General features: G+C 45.8%; 1 protein-coding gene across 2 annotated transcripts in view; it reads right to left on the reverse strand.

Annotated features, from left to right (window-relative positions):
- Rptor (regulatory associated protein of MTOR complex 1) overlaps positions 1–16,164 on the reverse strand; it is a 300,137-nt gene that overhangs the window by 171,865 nt on the left and 112,108 nt on the right. For both annotated transcript variants that reach the window (XM_048429258.3, XM_048429259.3), the window contains exon 4: positions 2,471–2,629. In XM_048429258.3, the coding sequence (XP_048285215.1) occupies positions 2,471–2,629 (159 nt within the window). The remainder of the gene's footprint in view (positions 1–2,470; positions 2,630–16,164) is intronic.

Here is a 16,164-nt window from a genome sequence, read left to right on the forward strand (position 1 = left end):
AATGAAGCAAGCAGGGCTACACCTTTTTAAGCCGACACACAGCACAACAGAGGCCTCAGAGCAACCAACACCGTCTCCTGATTCCTGAGTAGCAAAGTTCTTCAGCTGATAAATGACTGTATTCCCCAAGCAGTGGTGCACGTCTTTAATCCCAGCACTTGGAAAGCAGAAGCAGGAGGATCTCTTTGAGCTTGAGATTAGCCTGGTCTACAAAGAGAGTTCCAGGACAGCCAGAGCTGTTACTCAGAAAAACTCGGTCTCAAAAAACAAACAAAATGTTTCCATCCTCCCCTTATCCCACAAAAAGCCTCCTGTAGACCCCACAGGGACAAAGTATTCCTCACAGAAGAGACAAGATACTCCCATCGCTGCTTACTTCTCTCAGAGGGCATTCATAAGAAAGAATAAAACTCCGTGTGTGATTTATCTGGGAGTTGGCGGTAGGCCCCCCAAAGAACAGAGGCAAAGAGTAAAAAAATCAACAACTATATTGGTGTCCAGCTGGTGGTGACGTTTTAGGGCGCTGTGGACATGGGGAACAGTTGAGTGACTTGTGGTCGCTGGGTAGGGTTTGAGGGTTATAGCTTGGTGCCACTTCAGCTACCATAAGTTACCTGTTACCATGTCTCTGCCACAATGGCATGAACCAAAATAGGAACTAAGGAGATGGCTTGGTGCATAAAGTGCTTGCTGCACAAGCACAGAGACCTCTGGTACCCAGGTAAAAGTCTGACACAGTGGTGCATGTCTACATCCCCTATGGGGCAGAAACTGGAGGGTTCTGGAGGTTTCCTGGTCAGGCAACCAAGCCAAAACAGCAAGCTTAGATTCAGAAAAGACCCTGTCTCAGAAAAATAAGAGGGAGAGAAACTGAAGACACGCCACACTGACCTCTGACCTCCACATACACTCACATAAGACCATTCAAGCACACACATACCCCAAACACAAATACACACACACACACACACACACACACACACACACACACACACACTGCTATGTATATAAACATAAGCTAAAATAAACCCTTCCTCTCTGAAATGATTCTGTCTGCAGATGTGATCTGATATGACACAACCAGAGAACAGGAAGCTTAGACTCCTCTGTGCCCTGAAGTCAGAATGTAGAGAGGAAGGATGAGAAGGGCATGAGATTATGGAGAGCACACAGGGCTTCCAGGGTTCCTTTCCTGAGTTCCGGAGTTCCTGGTGGTCCATGATACCATATTCCTTTAAAATCTGCTTTCCCCCCTAACTTTGCTAGCAAAATCGTTTAGTAGGTTGCTGTCAAGCCTGACATCATGAGTTCAGTTCCCAGGAGCTACATGCTAGAAGGAAAGACTGACTCCCGAAAGTTGGTCCTCTGACCTCAAATGTAAGTTGTGGCCTGTGTGGCCCCCACACACGTATTAAGAATATATAATACAAATGGAAGCTGTGACTAGAAATGGAAAGAAGATCTACAGGTGGTACGCACACTCTATGAGGAGAGCGTGGCACTGCCCTGCAGAGGGAACTAAACTGGGTCTTGCACTTCAGGCCCCCGTTCACTACCCCTTTGGTGAAAGGGTCTAAAGCCTACTCACGGGCCCCTGTGCAGTTTCACCAGATAGCAGTGCAGGGACAACAGGATGATGGACGTTAGCGGGAAGCTCTCCAGCTGAAAGCATGTGAGTGGCCAGTGGTACATTTTGTGTGTGGTTTTCATCTGCAGGAGGTGGCAATGAAGCAGCACCTGCCATGACGACACAGGCTGAGGAGGTCCACTGCCTGCCCAGTCCTGACCCTGCAGAGGGTGCCACTGAAATCTGCACTCACTTTTGCTGGAGCTCCACACCTCCAGAGCTACCTGTCCTGTACTGCAGAGAAGTGAGGCCCGTGTAGCAGGCTGCTCACCACAGACAGCATGAACATCTTGTCCGCAGAATGTGTGAAATGCATTCCCCAGTTCAGAGGGGGCAGTCATCCCCTTCCACCATCTAATCTCTGACTCAAGGCACCCCTAGACGCCGAAGTTTTGACCTTCAGAAAAGCTCAGGTTATACCCAAGCAGCAGCTAGGCATCAGCTCTTTGGAATACTCAGAATACTTCCATTTTCTAAGGAAATGCTGGCTCTCTGACACTTAGGAAGCAGAGAAACACTGCCGCGTTTACACTGGTAAGACTACACGGGAGATCCATCCATATGAGCATCCCACCTGTTATTGAGGACAAAACACCCACACATGCAGTCTTACGATTCTTTCGTCAATACATCCCCCAAAAGGAATGGCTCCTCTGCCTGATCATCCTCAACCAGGCACCCTGGCTGCTGGCCTGCGGCGTGGCACCCGTCACTGTTCTCCAAAAGCTGAATGGATGAAACACCCAGGGTTCAGCCAGCAAAAGCTATAAGCAGGAGACCTCAGGGAACACCCAAACTGACACGCCTTCTAGGGAAGGAGAGTGGAGGCTGAGGTAGGCCCACCTTGTTGAAGACCCAGACTTCTCCATTCACCGTGGGCCTGGGCACCCCATGGCCATTATAGTGGAAGAGGACCCGCTCCTCCTTGGCGTTCCGGCGCAGGGATGTACAAAGCTTCTTTACTTCATCAACAGTGGGATCGAGGCTCTGCTTGTACCGAGCCTGTGGTAGAAAAAGAAAGAAGATACTTGTCACGCACTGGGAAGAGCCAGAGAGATCCTCCTCCTAGATGCTAAGCTACAGGGAGCAGCTAAGGGCACAGGTGGCCTCAAGCTTTTGCATTAAAAAGTGAGGACCTGCTAGAAGAGAGTGTTTTCACTAACAACATTAACACTGGACATGAATTAAAGACAGTCGTCACATGCTAATACAAGTCATATAAGTCAAACACAAGAAGGGACTGCCCTGAAAACCTTCTTGGAACATGGAACATAGAGAATTTACTCAAGCAAGGGCCTGCGGCATACACAACAGCAATGGCAAAGTTATAGAGATGGAAGTGGTGTCTGACTCCACACAGTCCTCTTCCACTGCTTAGTGGGCACTGAACACCTAGGGATGAGGTCCTGAAATGAACACCAGGGTCTTTACAAACTAACAACAGAGATGACTAAGAAAGTCCCAATAACAAAACCACAGTTAAGCAGCTGGGAGATAGCTCAGGAGGAACTGTGGGAACCTCACTGTGGGGACTGGCCGGCACACCAAGGAAACAGAGACATAGGACTTAAACCTGCCTCAGCAGACACTCAGCTTTCACCAGAGCCAGTCCCACATTCCATACAACTGCAGCAAACATCCAGCAAAGTATTTATGAAATTAAACAAGCTGTTATGCAAACCCACACAGAGGACAGAAAAGGCGTACAAGGAAAACTAAGAAAACAGAAAAGGGAAACCCCACAGTTGGTGTGGGACAGCCTTCCTAGCAATCCCAAATCCTGCAGGGCACCTAATTATAATGATATGGTTGGGGCTCAAGACCCCAGATCAGGGAACCTCAACACAGAGACACCAGTGTTTGAGCCACACACCTGGGCTTCTCAGGAGTAGAGCTGAGAGTTACACTTTTCCTCCAACAGCTGATTTGTTAAAACCTGGGCTAACTCACAGATGAAACGAGCTGGGGACCAGGGCAGAGATGAGTCTGGTAATGCACCGAGGATGCTGAAGCCAATGGTGGGGCCAAGGGTCTCTGGTTCCCTCCATTTATTCTGTGCCTTACACTTAACTTTTAATGGTAAATTCCCAGTAAAGAACAGGGCCTGGTGTGGTCAAGGATCATTATAGCACTGAAGCACACAAAATATTCCAGGTACCGGGGCCATGTTCTCTCTAAAACTACAGTAGAACCCACTAGAAAAACAGTGAAAGGTTTTGCCTGTAGATAGTCATTAAGATCTGATCTTAAAAAGTAATGTATATGTTTCCATATAATGTAGTTCAGGAAACTTGCATTGTTGATTCCTAAGAAGAAACAGCACAATGAATGGTAAAACCTTATCTATTTTTATTGTTTAGGATAAGTTTTGGTTATGCTGGGTCCTGCCTGGTGTTTCCATACGCGTTTTGAAATTGCCTTTTTAATTTCTGTGAAGAATTGTATTGGAATTTTGATGGGGGTTGCACTGAATCTGTAGATTGCTTTTAGGCAGGATGGTAATTTTCATGATATTAATCCTACCAATCCATCAGCATGGGAGGTCCTTCCATCTTCTGGTAAATTCTTCAGTTTCTTTCTTTAGTTCTCACAGCTTTCATTGTACCGAGTTAGATTTCATTTCCTTGGTTAGATGGAGTACACGGTTTGGGTTTTGTTTTTTAATCTATGGTAAAGGAGATTGTTTCCTTGATTTCATTTCCACTATGTTTATTCTCTGTACACAGGAAGGCTACTGAGGTTTGTGTGCTAATTCTGTATCCTGCTACTTTGCTGAAGGCAATTGACTGTCACTCTGGGTTACCTACAGCTGAAGGTGCAACATTTACTCACCGAGCATGGAGAGATCAAGGTGGCTGCGTCACCCTGCTGTCTAGCACTCATAGTGGAAAGGAAGGTGCTGTGCATTCTGAAAAGCAAGGGCAGTCACCAGCAGTCTGACGCAGCTGGGCAACCTGCAAGCTACAACAGCACCTCGCCAAGCAAGATATGCAGGGATACAATAGTGTCATGGATGTTATATTTATGAATCGTATGCTTTTGATTGGATTTAAAATCCACTCTACAAGATAAAACCCATGTTTATTTAGATTAACTGGGTCCAAATCCCATGGCTGGCTAGGTCACAGGCGCTATGAAAAGTCTAATACTGTTATCTGCTAAAAGATGTCTAACAAACCGCTCTCTACTTTCTTATCCTCCATTCTGCCCGGGGGTCCAGCCTCAGCCCACCACAGACGAGCACAACTGCCTGGGGGTCCAGCCTCAGCCCACCACAGACGAGCACAACTGCTCAACAAGAAGCTCTGCCTCTAATAGCCTGAGAGGCCACGGGTGTGGGCGGAGCATTTTTCAGCTGTCGTCAGAGAAGTTTCTTTTTGCAATAGATAGCAGTTAATACAGAGACCCAGTCTCGGGGTTCAGAGAATAAGGGACAGTGAAGTGCTCGGCTCCAAGTGGAACATCCACCACATTCTTCCTCTCCGAGGCTCAAGGGTCATCGGGAAAAAAGTGTTAAGAGTCAAAAGAAGTAGATATCTGAAGCACACTACGTTTGCTGGGCATGACAGTGCACATGCTGGCTCACAGTGGCTAGGGCTGCAGGAAAGACCTGCAGGATCAGGCCAGCCAAGGTCCCAGCATGGGTGGGAAGGAGCTCAGTAAGTCCCACCCCTATCTGAGGACCTCTGGGCAACTGATGGCTGACAGGGAAGAGAAAGTCTATTTTCTTCAGTGGTGTAGGCCAAGAGGCTACCGATTCTCCAACAGATGGTCTCAAACTCAAGCACATTCAAGCAGCACCAACTGGATTCAGGAGGTATTTAAGAAGGTAAAAAAAAAAAAAAGTGAATAAAAAGTTGGAAGGGAAAGGTGGGGGGGCAGGGAAGGAATTGGAGGAAAAGGAATGATGGGAGGCAGATTTGATCAAAACACACTATATGTATGTATAAATTTATATAATGGTAGGAGTTGTGCATTCTGGTTCTCTTCGATCTCACCACTCAGGAGACTTAGGTAAGTTCAAGGCCAGCCTGGGCTACACAACAAGACTCTCTGCCTCAAAATAAATAAATAAGAAAGGGAGGGAGGAAGGGAGGTAAATATACAAATAAAACAAAGACTGTGACTTGACGTTACTTGAGAAAGACACAGCACGTGCATGGAGCATGAACAGACAAGGGAGCCACAAAAACCCAGGGCCTTTGTGGGTGAGGATGTGACCGCGACACAGCCGGGGTCGGCCATCACCCACCGAGAGAAGAGCAGAAAAGAGGCTAAGGGTTAGAACAGGAAGGGGGAACACCGTGAAAGTTCTGAAGGTCACTGGGCCTTTAGCGAAAAAAGGTTACACAGGAAAGGAACAGCAGAAATGGAGTCCAGCCCCCCACTGATGACCATGCTTGGCCTCGTCTGTGGTTCTGGGCACTAGAACACGCTCATCTGCTCCCCCCTAGGACAACTCACAGCTATGGCCTTTAAAGACAGTAGAAATATGTTCATGGAACCAGAGGTGATTCACTAAATACGAAGCCCCTCTCCAGCCCCAGGATGAACTCTCTGGAGAAGGAGTGTGTGGACGTAGAGGCACCAAGCAAAACCACCAGAAAGTGAAAGCCCCTTGGAGTTTCTGAGATGAGAATCCGCCAGCACCTCACTGACTTACACGGTCCTTCCAAAAACACTTAGCAAGCTACTTCCTGTAGTGATATTTTGTTTATGTGTTAACAAAGATTGCTTGAAGATAAGGGTGCAGAACTAAACCACTAGAGGCCAGGGAGTGGTGGCACACACCTTTAATTCCAGGGCTCTGCAGTGCGATCTGGTTCAGGGTCACCCTGGGCTATACAAGATCGAATCTGTCTAAAAGAGAAACAGTACTCACACAATCCTTTAATCCTAGCACTAGGTGGAGACAGGAGTGCTATGGCCGGGTGGAGAGAGAAATATAAGGAGGGAGGAGACAAGAGCTCATTGCAGTCTGACTTTTGGTCTCCATTTGGAGACAGATGGAGTCTGGAGATGTAGTCTGAGGACAGAATAGCCCCTTTGGTCTGAGCATTGGTAGAGGTAAAAGAACTCTCTAGTGTCTGGCCTGTCTGCTTCTCTGATCTTAAGCATTAACCCCTATCTCTGACCCTGGGCTTTTAGTATTAAAACCAACTAGAATTCGTGCTACCTTCCACCGGTATGGAGCCATGATGGAGGCTGAAGTCACTACTGCAGATGACTAAGTCAACTATTTTCACAGATTGACTTAATCAGTTGTTAAAAAGAAATAAACAAGCTGACCACTGAGGGTGCCAGCCCTGGTCGTCCATGCCAGTATGTAAGAGCTTGAGAAAGCTGAGGTGCCACGGGTCCTTCCAGGCTCCTGCTCCATTGGGTTCTCTGCTCCATTAAGCAAAGCACACTGGAGTCGTATACAAAGCACTTGACAGGGCTACTCGCAGGGCTGGGCAATCTGGGGTGCCTGCCCCAAGATGGCAGGGTCAGGGTCCAGCAAAGTGCAACTCCTCTCAGGGTTTCCTCACTCAAGACCAGAATGTAGCTCATAAAAGAAAACAAGTGGTATCACCAGGGCCTGCAGAAAAGCAAAACCACAGCAAAAGGTCCCAAGCACAGGCTCAATGCCCACATGGGAAGAGGTACTCAGAGAAGCACAGTGAGGAGGGCAGGGATGCTGATGTAGGCCTAGGCAGGTGGGCATCACTGCCTGGGAGACCTCCAGCCACATCCTCCACATACTTGGAATAGCCTGCTGGGGCCTGGACTCTCTGGAGCCTCTCTGAAGAGGGTGATGTCTGAGCAACTTGACATTGCTCACTATCCAACTGTATACAAATGACTAAATCAAGCTACAGACAATGTGGGGCTAGCACTACTTACAATTCAGATGTGCCCTTCAACACAGGGTGTGTCTGGTTCTCTCTACGGCGTGGCGACACACTACTAATGCAAGGTTGTTCAGTGACACCAGATTGCTAGTGACATTAATTATTACAATTAGTGAAAGAACAAATCAAAATGATGAACATCAAAGTGACACCAAGTGAATGTCACCACAACTCTGTAAAGTGCTGTGGGAAACAGCACTTGGGTACTGGGCTGTTACGATGCTTGGCTGCAAACCTGCACAGTAGAAGACTGGAAAGGGGCTAGAGCACAGCGGTACAGCCAGTGTTTACCATGCACAACCTCCACTCTCAGAAGAGTTAAGCATGGTTTAATCAGGGGCTGGAGAGAGGACTCCGAGCAGGGACCATGAGTTCAGTTCCCAGCAAACACGTGGTGGCTCCAACCATCTGTAATGAGACCTGGTCCACTCTTCTGCCATGCAGGTATACATGTAGAGCACTCACATACAAAATATAAATAAATAAAATCTTAAAAACAATTTAAAAAATGGTGGACTTGCCCTTAGCTCATTACTGATTTTCTTTGTGTCCCTGAGTAATATTGCTTAAGACACAGACTCTGAATTCTGAACTTTGTTGTAGGATATTTTGATCAGACTCTTGACACTCCTGAGACTGCCAATAAAACTGACCTTGAATCAGAGGGCAGAGCTAGCTACTAGCTGACCAGAATCAGCTATAACAGTTTTGAAGGACCCGGAACATATAGAGACACAGGAAGTAGTTGAGAAGGGTAAGAAAGATTCTCAGCCTTTGGATTGAGGAGTGGGCGAGAGAAGGGGGGGAGCTCCCTGGTTGCTTCTCCAACACTTCTTTGATCAACCAGGTTTTAACCCCATATCTGACTCCTGAATTTTTATTAATAATAGAATAATTTAAATAATCATTACATTTGGCATCCAGCGTTCAACATGTAAGTCCACATAGGGCCTGAGAACACTGAAGAAAAGCTCCAAGTAGGCTCAGAGCTCACAGCATACAGAGGCATGGCTCTGTAAGAGGCCCTGCTACTGAGCTCTTGAAAGGGGTTTATGAGCAGCAGCTGGCACGTTATTTGGTGGAGGGAGACTAGGTAGAAATGCAAACAACAACATGGACCCAGAAACTTCCCAGAGAAGGGGCAAATAGACCAGTTCCAGGCCAGGCTGCATGCATGAGGCTCTGTACTCACAGAACCAATGGGGGCAGAGCCAACTGCCAGGCCATGTGCTAGGCGGATACATGCAGCAGAAGGCCTAGCCACCGCTTAGCAATTTAAGGTCAGAGAATGCTACCAAGACTGCAGCTGCAGGCACTTAGTAAAGTCAGGTCCAGGCCAAGAAAACCTGTGAACAGGTTACAATGTAAACGTGTTTAGATGCTAAAGAAAGAAAAGAAAATGCTTACGAACATTCATAGAAAAATAAGTAGTTTAAAAATAATAAAGAGAAGCCGGGCGGTGGTGGCGCACACCTTTAATCCCAGCACTTGGGAGGCAGAGGCAGGTGGATCTTTGTGAGTTCGATACCACCCTGGTCTACAAGAGCTAGTTCCAGGACAGGCTCCAAAGCTACAGAGAAACCCTGTCTCGAAAAACAATCAATCAATCAATCAATAATAAAATAATAAAGAGAGAATAAAGTCATAAAAAGGTAAAAGCCATGTGAGGATGGGAAACGCACAGGGTGTCCGAATCCTAGATGGTGCTCTACTGACTCTGAATTGTTTAAATGATAATGAACAAGAAACAACGGCTGCTGAGAGACACTGGATTATGGAAACTGCTAAATTAAACCAACCTGTATATTTTTAAAAATGTCTTAACTTCAAATGGAAGGCAGAAAATATGTTGCATTGGAGGAGAAGTTTTGCTTTTGTTTCCCCAAGAAACAAAAAACTATGGATTTCTTCAAAATTTGATTGGGGAACACCTCCTGAAAATCTTGGCTACAGGCATGAAGAAAAAAACCAAGAAGAACATACAAGACAAGCGATGTACATACTGATCCCGCTACATGGGAACAGCTCTGGGAATGGATGAGACATGGTAAATGTTGTTAGCCACAGAGTCCTCCTGACATTATTACAGGTCATCCTTTCATATGGCCTGGATAGAAGTTTGACTGTACAGTCCAATAGTCTCATAAAGTTAACAGATGCCTTCTGCCTGATCAAACAGAGCAAAACAATCATCTTCAGCCGACTTGTGCACACTGCACATTCCATACTTGTGTTAATGTGGATATGTTACCTTTAAAAGTTTGTATGTTTTCAGAAAAAAGGACCAGACACTAATGAAGAAAAGCAGACCAGGTGATCCAGCCTGTAAATATGCCTCTGTTACAGTTTCCTCAAAATTCTGCATCCAGAACAACTTCAAAGCTGCTAGCTGAGATGGTCCAGCCTCACACACTACTCCAGCCAGGATAAGCTCTGCAATTCCCCAACACACAGAGACTGGCCAAAAAATGACACAGCTAGCTCTCTCAGAACTTGACCATTATCCCAATTTTCTTAGGGTCCCCTAAAGATGGTGTTGCCCCCAAATAGCATGAAGCAATCTAGAGAACAGAATGCCCCCATTCCCAAGAGGTGGGGAGGGTGTTCTTCAGTCTTTCAGTGTGTTACAGATGTTTGTCATCACTTAGAGGAGTTGGTTGCAAATTGTTACTGGTAATGTTAAGGGAGGAAACTGAGCAAGGGAAGTTGGATTCAAGGATCTTGTTCCAAAGGGGAGGACAGGATACAGCATATGGATACAAATTTACAGTTATTTTTGTTAGAATAGCATATGTTTCTGCTCTTGTTTAAAGTATTGTACCTATGCTTCTCATTTAAAAATATGACACAGTCAAGCATGTGACCTGACTACAAGTAAAGTGGTGATGCAGCCTTTAGGCCAAGTATTTAGGGGGCAGACAGGTGGAGCTCTGTGAGTCCGAGGCCGCCTGCTCTACAGGACAGCCAGGGCTACACACAGAAACCCAGTCTCTGATGATGATGATGGTGTTGTTGTTGATGATGATGATGATGATGATGATGATGTAAAGTTCCAGTCATCTACTAACAACCAAATCTATGGCAATGTCAAGTTTGTTTTCGAGGCCAGACAGAGATATATTTTAGATAGACAGATGGCCTTCAAACTTCAGAGACCTACAAATTATGGCACTTAAGATGCTTTATTAACATAGGACTTTTTATGACTGTGAGACAAGTTTGCTCCTGACAACAACAATCTACTTCAAAAAAGGAAGATGGGCATCGAAGAACCTTCATATGGAGTTTGTTTTCTTTGTAAAAAAGTTAGCCACTGGGCAAAGAAACTGCCCTATCCCTGACTGCTGACAGCACACTGTGATACTGGATAAGGAGACACAAAAGAAGGCAACTGCCGAACTTTGCCAAGACAAGGCAGAAGTCCTTCAAATTTTCCCGTTTCACAGAAAAATCTGTCACAAAGTAAAGACCTATAGGCTGAAGATGGGTGCCCCAATGTTGCAGAGGAACCCTGGTTGACTGTCCAGGTATCTAGATGTCTCTGTCATTTCTATAGTTTTGGGAGTCGTCTGTTCTGCACTTCCTGTTTATTCAAGTAATATTATATTCTCAGGTCTCTGATGGGGCTGCAGACTAGACAGTTATAGTTACAGTTTTACTTGTTACCAAATCTGAAAAAGAAACTCACAAAATAGGTGTAAAGTACATAAGGTAAGAGATATAAAAGCTTAAGTTGTTTATCTAAGAAAATGTTTTGCAATCTAAAAAGATAGTTTTTGGTTGGTAATACATGTTAGGATAGAAAGCAAATTAGGTTAAAAAAAAAAAACAACTTTGAACTCACCAAGATAGGATAGATAATGGAGTATTTTCTCTGAATTTGCCAAATGCAAATGGACTGGATATTGTGAATGTAAAATTACCTGGTAATTGTTCTTATTGAATATAGTTTTATTATATTAGCGTTAAAATTGGCTGCTCTTCCAATTGGTCCTGAATTGAATTCTCAGAAACCACGTGGTGGCTCACAACCATCTATAATAGGATCTGATACCCTCTATATATAGGCATACATGTAGACTGAGCACTGATACCTAAAAAAAAAAAAAAACATAAGTAAACAAACACATACATACAGTGCCTTCAGAGGTGAGAAGAGCAAGTCAGCTCTCCCTGGAACTAAAGTTATAGATGGTTTCATGTTGCCACGTGGGTGCTGGAAACTGAACCTAGGTCCTCCAGCAGAGCAATCAGTGCTTCTGTGAGTAAGCCATCTCTCCACCACTGGCTACATACCCTCCAAAACTCCACCTGAGCAAGAATGGGCATTCTTAAACTACAGAGTGAAGACAGCTAGACGGCTTCGAGTGGCAGCCTCAGGAACTGCTTCAGACTTACACAACAAGAAACCACCTCATCTCCAGGGTGTGGTGCCCACCTGCTATGCAAACACTAAGCACTGAACAAGGACTCTTTGCAGAGACCTGAGTGAGCCCAACCTGGAGTTTCCTTTCAGTCACTGTTGCTATTCTGGCCAAACTAAGCAGCACACCACATCTACTTTAGCAGATAGCTGCTTCTGGCTGTCTGTAATCAAAATAAATACCTCGGTATCTACAGTATGAGTGCATTTTAGGGTGTGCCACAGCTGACAGATAGAAATAAAATGTATTCAAAGAACATTTCACCACAGAACTGGAGCAGAGCAAGAGGGACAAGGCCACCCACTACTTCCAGGAAGGCTCTCAGGAGACACAGGCAGGGAGCAGGGATATGGAAAGGTATGTTGGCTACCAAGAGTGTAAGAGTGTCAGATCCCAAAGGGACAAATGGCTGTGTTGTCTATTAGCATACCAAAGTTCATGCTGGCCTCAGGCTTGTTCAGCGCACAAGTACCTGATACAGAGTCCATGCTGGTATCCTGGCCCTCAGCTCTTCTCACCACACCTCTACCTTTGCTTCCTTTCCCCTAGCTTCCCTTTCCTATATAAACCTGTCATTCCAGCCAAGTGCTCTCTAGTCCTCAGCTCCTTTCTTGCTCTCCCCTCCCCCCACTTCTCACGGCCCAAGTGAATCTACCATTTTCTCTCCCTGTTCTGAACTCTTCTAGACCTCATAGATACAAAAACCCTTCTCCTCCTCCTCAACCATACCTAGAAGCAGTCATGGCCCCATTTTGAGAACTCTGAGATATGTATGGCTAAGGAAAATGTTCTTGATATAGATGAGGAGAATACAGCCAGAGGCATCTGGAAGGATTCAGACTGAACTGAGCCATGAGAGGGAGGGGGTTAAAAGGGAGAGAAGAGAGAAGAGAGAAGAGAGAAGAGAGAAGAGAGAAGAGAGAAGAGAGAAGAGAAGAGAAGAGAAGAGAAGAGAAGAGAAGAGAAGAGAAGAGAAGAGAAGAGAAGAGAAGAGAAGGCAAGTGATCAAGAGAGGAGCGGAGGACCAAGAGAGCCAAGAGAGCACATAGCTGAGACGGCAGGGAGAGCGCATGGCTGAGACGGCAAGGTTATATAGGAAAGAGAAGCCGGGAAAGGAACAGAAGACCTGGACTAGAGAGTTTTAGGGCAGGGATCTGGTGGGAAGAACTAAGAGGGGCCACCAGCACTGAATGAGCGTCGTGATCAGCTCGATATGCTAGCAGACACCACAGGAGCCATTTGTCTGAGTTTCTTTGGGAGCTGACAAAGAGTTACCAAAAAGGGTTCTGAATGATATTTACTCTCTTTGTGAAAACACAGGAAAAGCAGAAACATTTCTATTTACTACCAAGAGAAATAGCAGGGAAATCATAAACCAAATTCCTGTCATCTTAGAGGCTTGCAAGCCCTGGGGTGGCCAGGTCCCAACAGCAGAGCTGCCTCCTGCTGTTAATACAAAGTGCAGCCAACAGAGGCTGTAGTCCATGTGAACTGAGCATCTTCTGGTGGGTCTGAGAACTGGGAGAAATGCAGAAAAGGGGGCCTCTTTCTCCTTTATAGAAGACTCAGCGTAGTGGGGTGTGGGCCCATATTTCATATAAAATAATTTACAGGCAGGCGCACTGGCCACTAAGCAGATGCAACCCTGCCAACTAACAAAAGCCAGGAAGTATTGCTCCTTTCTCCTTTGTTAAAAATGTAGATCGCCTAGGGAGAGGTGTTTGCTGTTTAGCCTGTGACTAAGTTGCAGGTGTTTCCCTACCCCAGAAAGAGAATGTTAATGAGCTTCCACCTTGGTTTACCTGGGGGATAAAAGATGCTTTATAAAATAAACGCAGGTAGATCTTCAGGATGGAGAGAAGCATGAGATGTCCTTCCGTTATGACTGTGTGAACTGTGTCTGGTTATTTCTCGCGCCTCCATACCGGTCCAGATAGGGAAAGACAGTTTCTATGTTGGGGCCTACGGTCCCTGACAGTGGGGAGATGTGAGACTGCCCACACAGCAGAACAGGAAAGGAAGGGAAGCTGCCAGAGAAGGTGGACTCTGCGCATCAGAAGAGAAGGTGTGGTGACAGCAGGGCTGTGCCTCCCTCCAGGCCTGAGGTTACAAACACTCACTTACTTTAACAGCTTTCTCCTCCCTCAAAATCTCCCTGGCCAACATGAACAAAAGGCTAATTAACCTTAGTGCATATGCTTATTCCTCTATTTATTTGCTGAAATCCCCTGTATGTTATGTATGACACCAAAAGGCCCAGACACCATCACTGCTCATGACCATGTGTGAGAACTAAAGTTATGGTTTAAGTTTTAATTACTGCACCTAAGAAACGCATAAAACAAAATGCCTCTCACCTGTAAAAGTACAGATACTTCCTGAGATGCTGGAGGCTGTTTTATGTAAGATTACAAGCCACATGTTTTCACTCCCCTAAGTAAGTGTGTCTGACCCAACTGAACAAGGATGTGCTTGATCACATGTAGGTGTACGGTACGTAGCCATGAACTATGTCAGGATATATGCTTGCCCCTAATGGGCTGTAGGCGGGAATACATAGGCAGGAAGTATGTCAGGATGTGTGCTTGTCCATGATTGGACCTGGTAAGAATTTATCTTATGGATACATAATGTGACTTGTTGGCATTGTCTGGGAACCCAGAAATGGATCTGACCAGAGTCTACCATCCTGGCCAGTATTTAATTAAAGCTTACTTCAAATTTGGCTTAAAATTGTGGCAATAGTCTTATTCTCACCTGGTGGGATTAACACGTGCTCCTGGAGCACACTTCCTTACCATCCGTAATGACTGCCCACACAGCAGTGGACACATTCACAGCCCGTGTCTTATGTCTTACAACGCAGCCATAAACAGTGCATATTCTCACAAGGATCCAGAGGACATAATGCCTCATGGGTCCCAGCATCTCTCATTAAGGCCACCAGTTCTGATCCCACCCCAGAGTCTGCCCTTTAGCGGGCAGCGCACGCTCTACTCCTTCACAGCAGACTGGCTCATTTCAATCAGCTTCCAAAGCCATGAGCTGCAGCTGACCGAGAAGGGAGTGTACAGGACTTCAGCTTTCAGAGCAATGGGACTGAGGGTAGGGCACCAGCTCAATTGGAACACCGGCATCAGTGGCCATCACGTGCCTTGCGACAAACTATAGAAAACACCCCGCATAAAGCCAAGTGTGGTGGAGGTGGGGGTGGGGGTGCAGGGGCTGCAGAGGTCGATGGATCTTTGTGAGTTCAAGGCCAGCCTGGTTTACAGTCTGCCTTTCAGGACAGTAAGTGCTACGCAGAGAGACCCTGACTCAAAAAAGGAAGGAAGGAAGGAAGGAAGGAAGGAAGGAAGGAAGGAAGGAAGGAAGGAAGGAAGGAAGGAAGGACGGACGGACAAGTCCATCTGCTACCCAGTCTCTGATGGAAATGCCGGGCACTCCTTGCTTTCTGCCTACCTCTCACTTTCTTCTTTTCCACTGCAGCAGATTTTCTTGCCTCTGTTCACTCTGCACAGCTATCAAACTGGATCTGTAACATCACAGCTCTACTGAAAACTCATCCATCGCCTCCAGACACCACACCTCAACAGGCATGTTATTCTCCAAAAGCACACCCAAAGCCACAGAGCTGAAGACACACCATTATCTTAATAAAATTAGGGATTCGTCATTTCTGACCTTGGCTCTAGCAAGGTCTTATCTTGTGCAATTGCAAAAAAAAATTAAAAATTAAGAAAAAAAGATTCAACCTCATTTCAAACCTATCACACTGAGAGGACACATTAATGGACCAGCATGAAAGGCACTTTGGATATTAATAATGTGCCTCCTGGGGGTTGACAGGAATTAATTAATATTTTTAAGGGCTTTGAAATGAGAAACAGTAAATTAAATGTCACCACACCAAGTAAGGCTTCATTTCAAACGAGGACGCCTGGATAACGGCTCTGGAGTGAAAGACTTCAGGCGGGTGAAGCATTCAGTGGTTTGGGGAATCTCACTGGACACACAAAACAACAAAACAAGTTTCTAAAGCACCGCCTGTTGTGCCAAGCGTCCCTCCTGAAAAGCCAACTCTCAGGATATAACAAAATAGTCATGGGGATTCTGGGACCTGCAAGAGAGGAAAAGAATATAGAATGAGTAACTCAGGACAATCGGAAGAAAGCCTGGTGCTCCGGACTCTACTTTCTCCTCAGTGTCTCTAGACAGT

The sequence above is a fragment of the Myodes glareolus genome, chromosome 9 (genome assembly GCF_982192425.1).
Source record: "Myodes glareolus chromosome 9, mMyoGla1.1, whole genome shotgun sequence".
Taxonomy (NCBI): Eukaryota; Metazoa; Chordata; class Mammalia; order Rodentia; family Cricetidae; genus Myodes; species Myodes glareolus.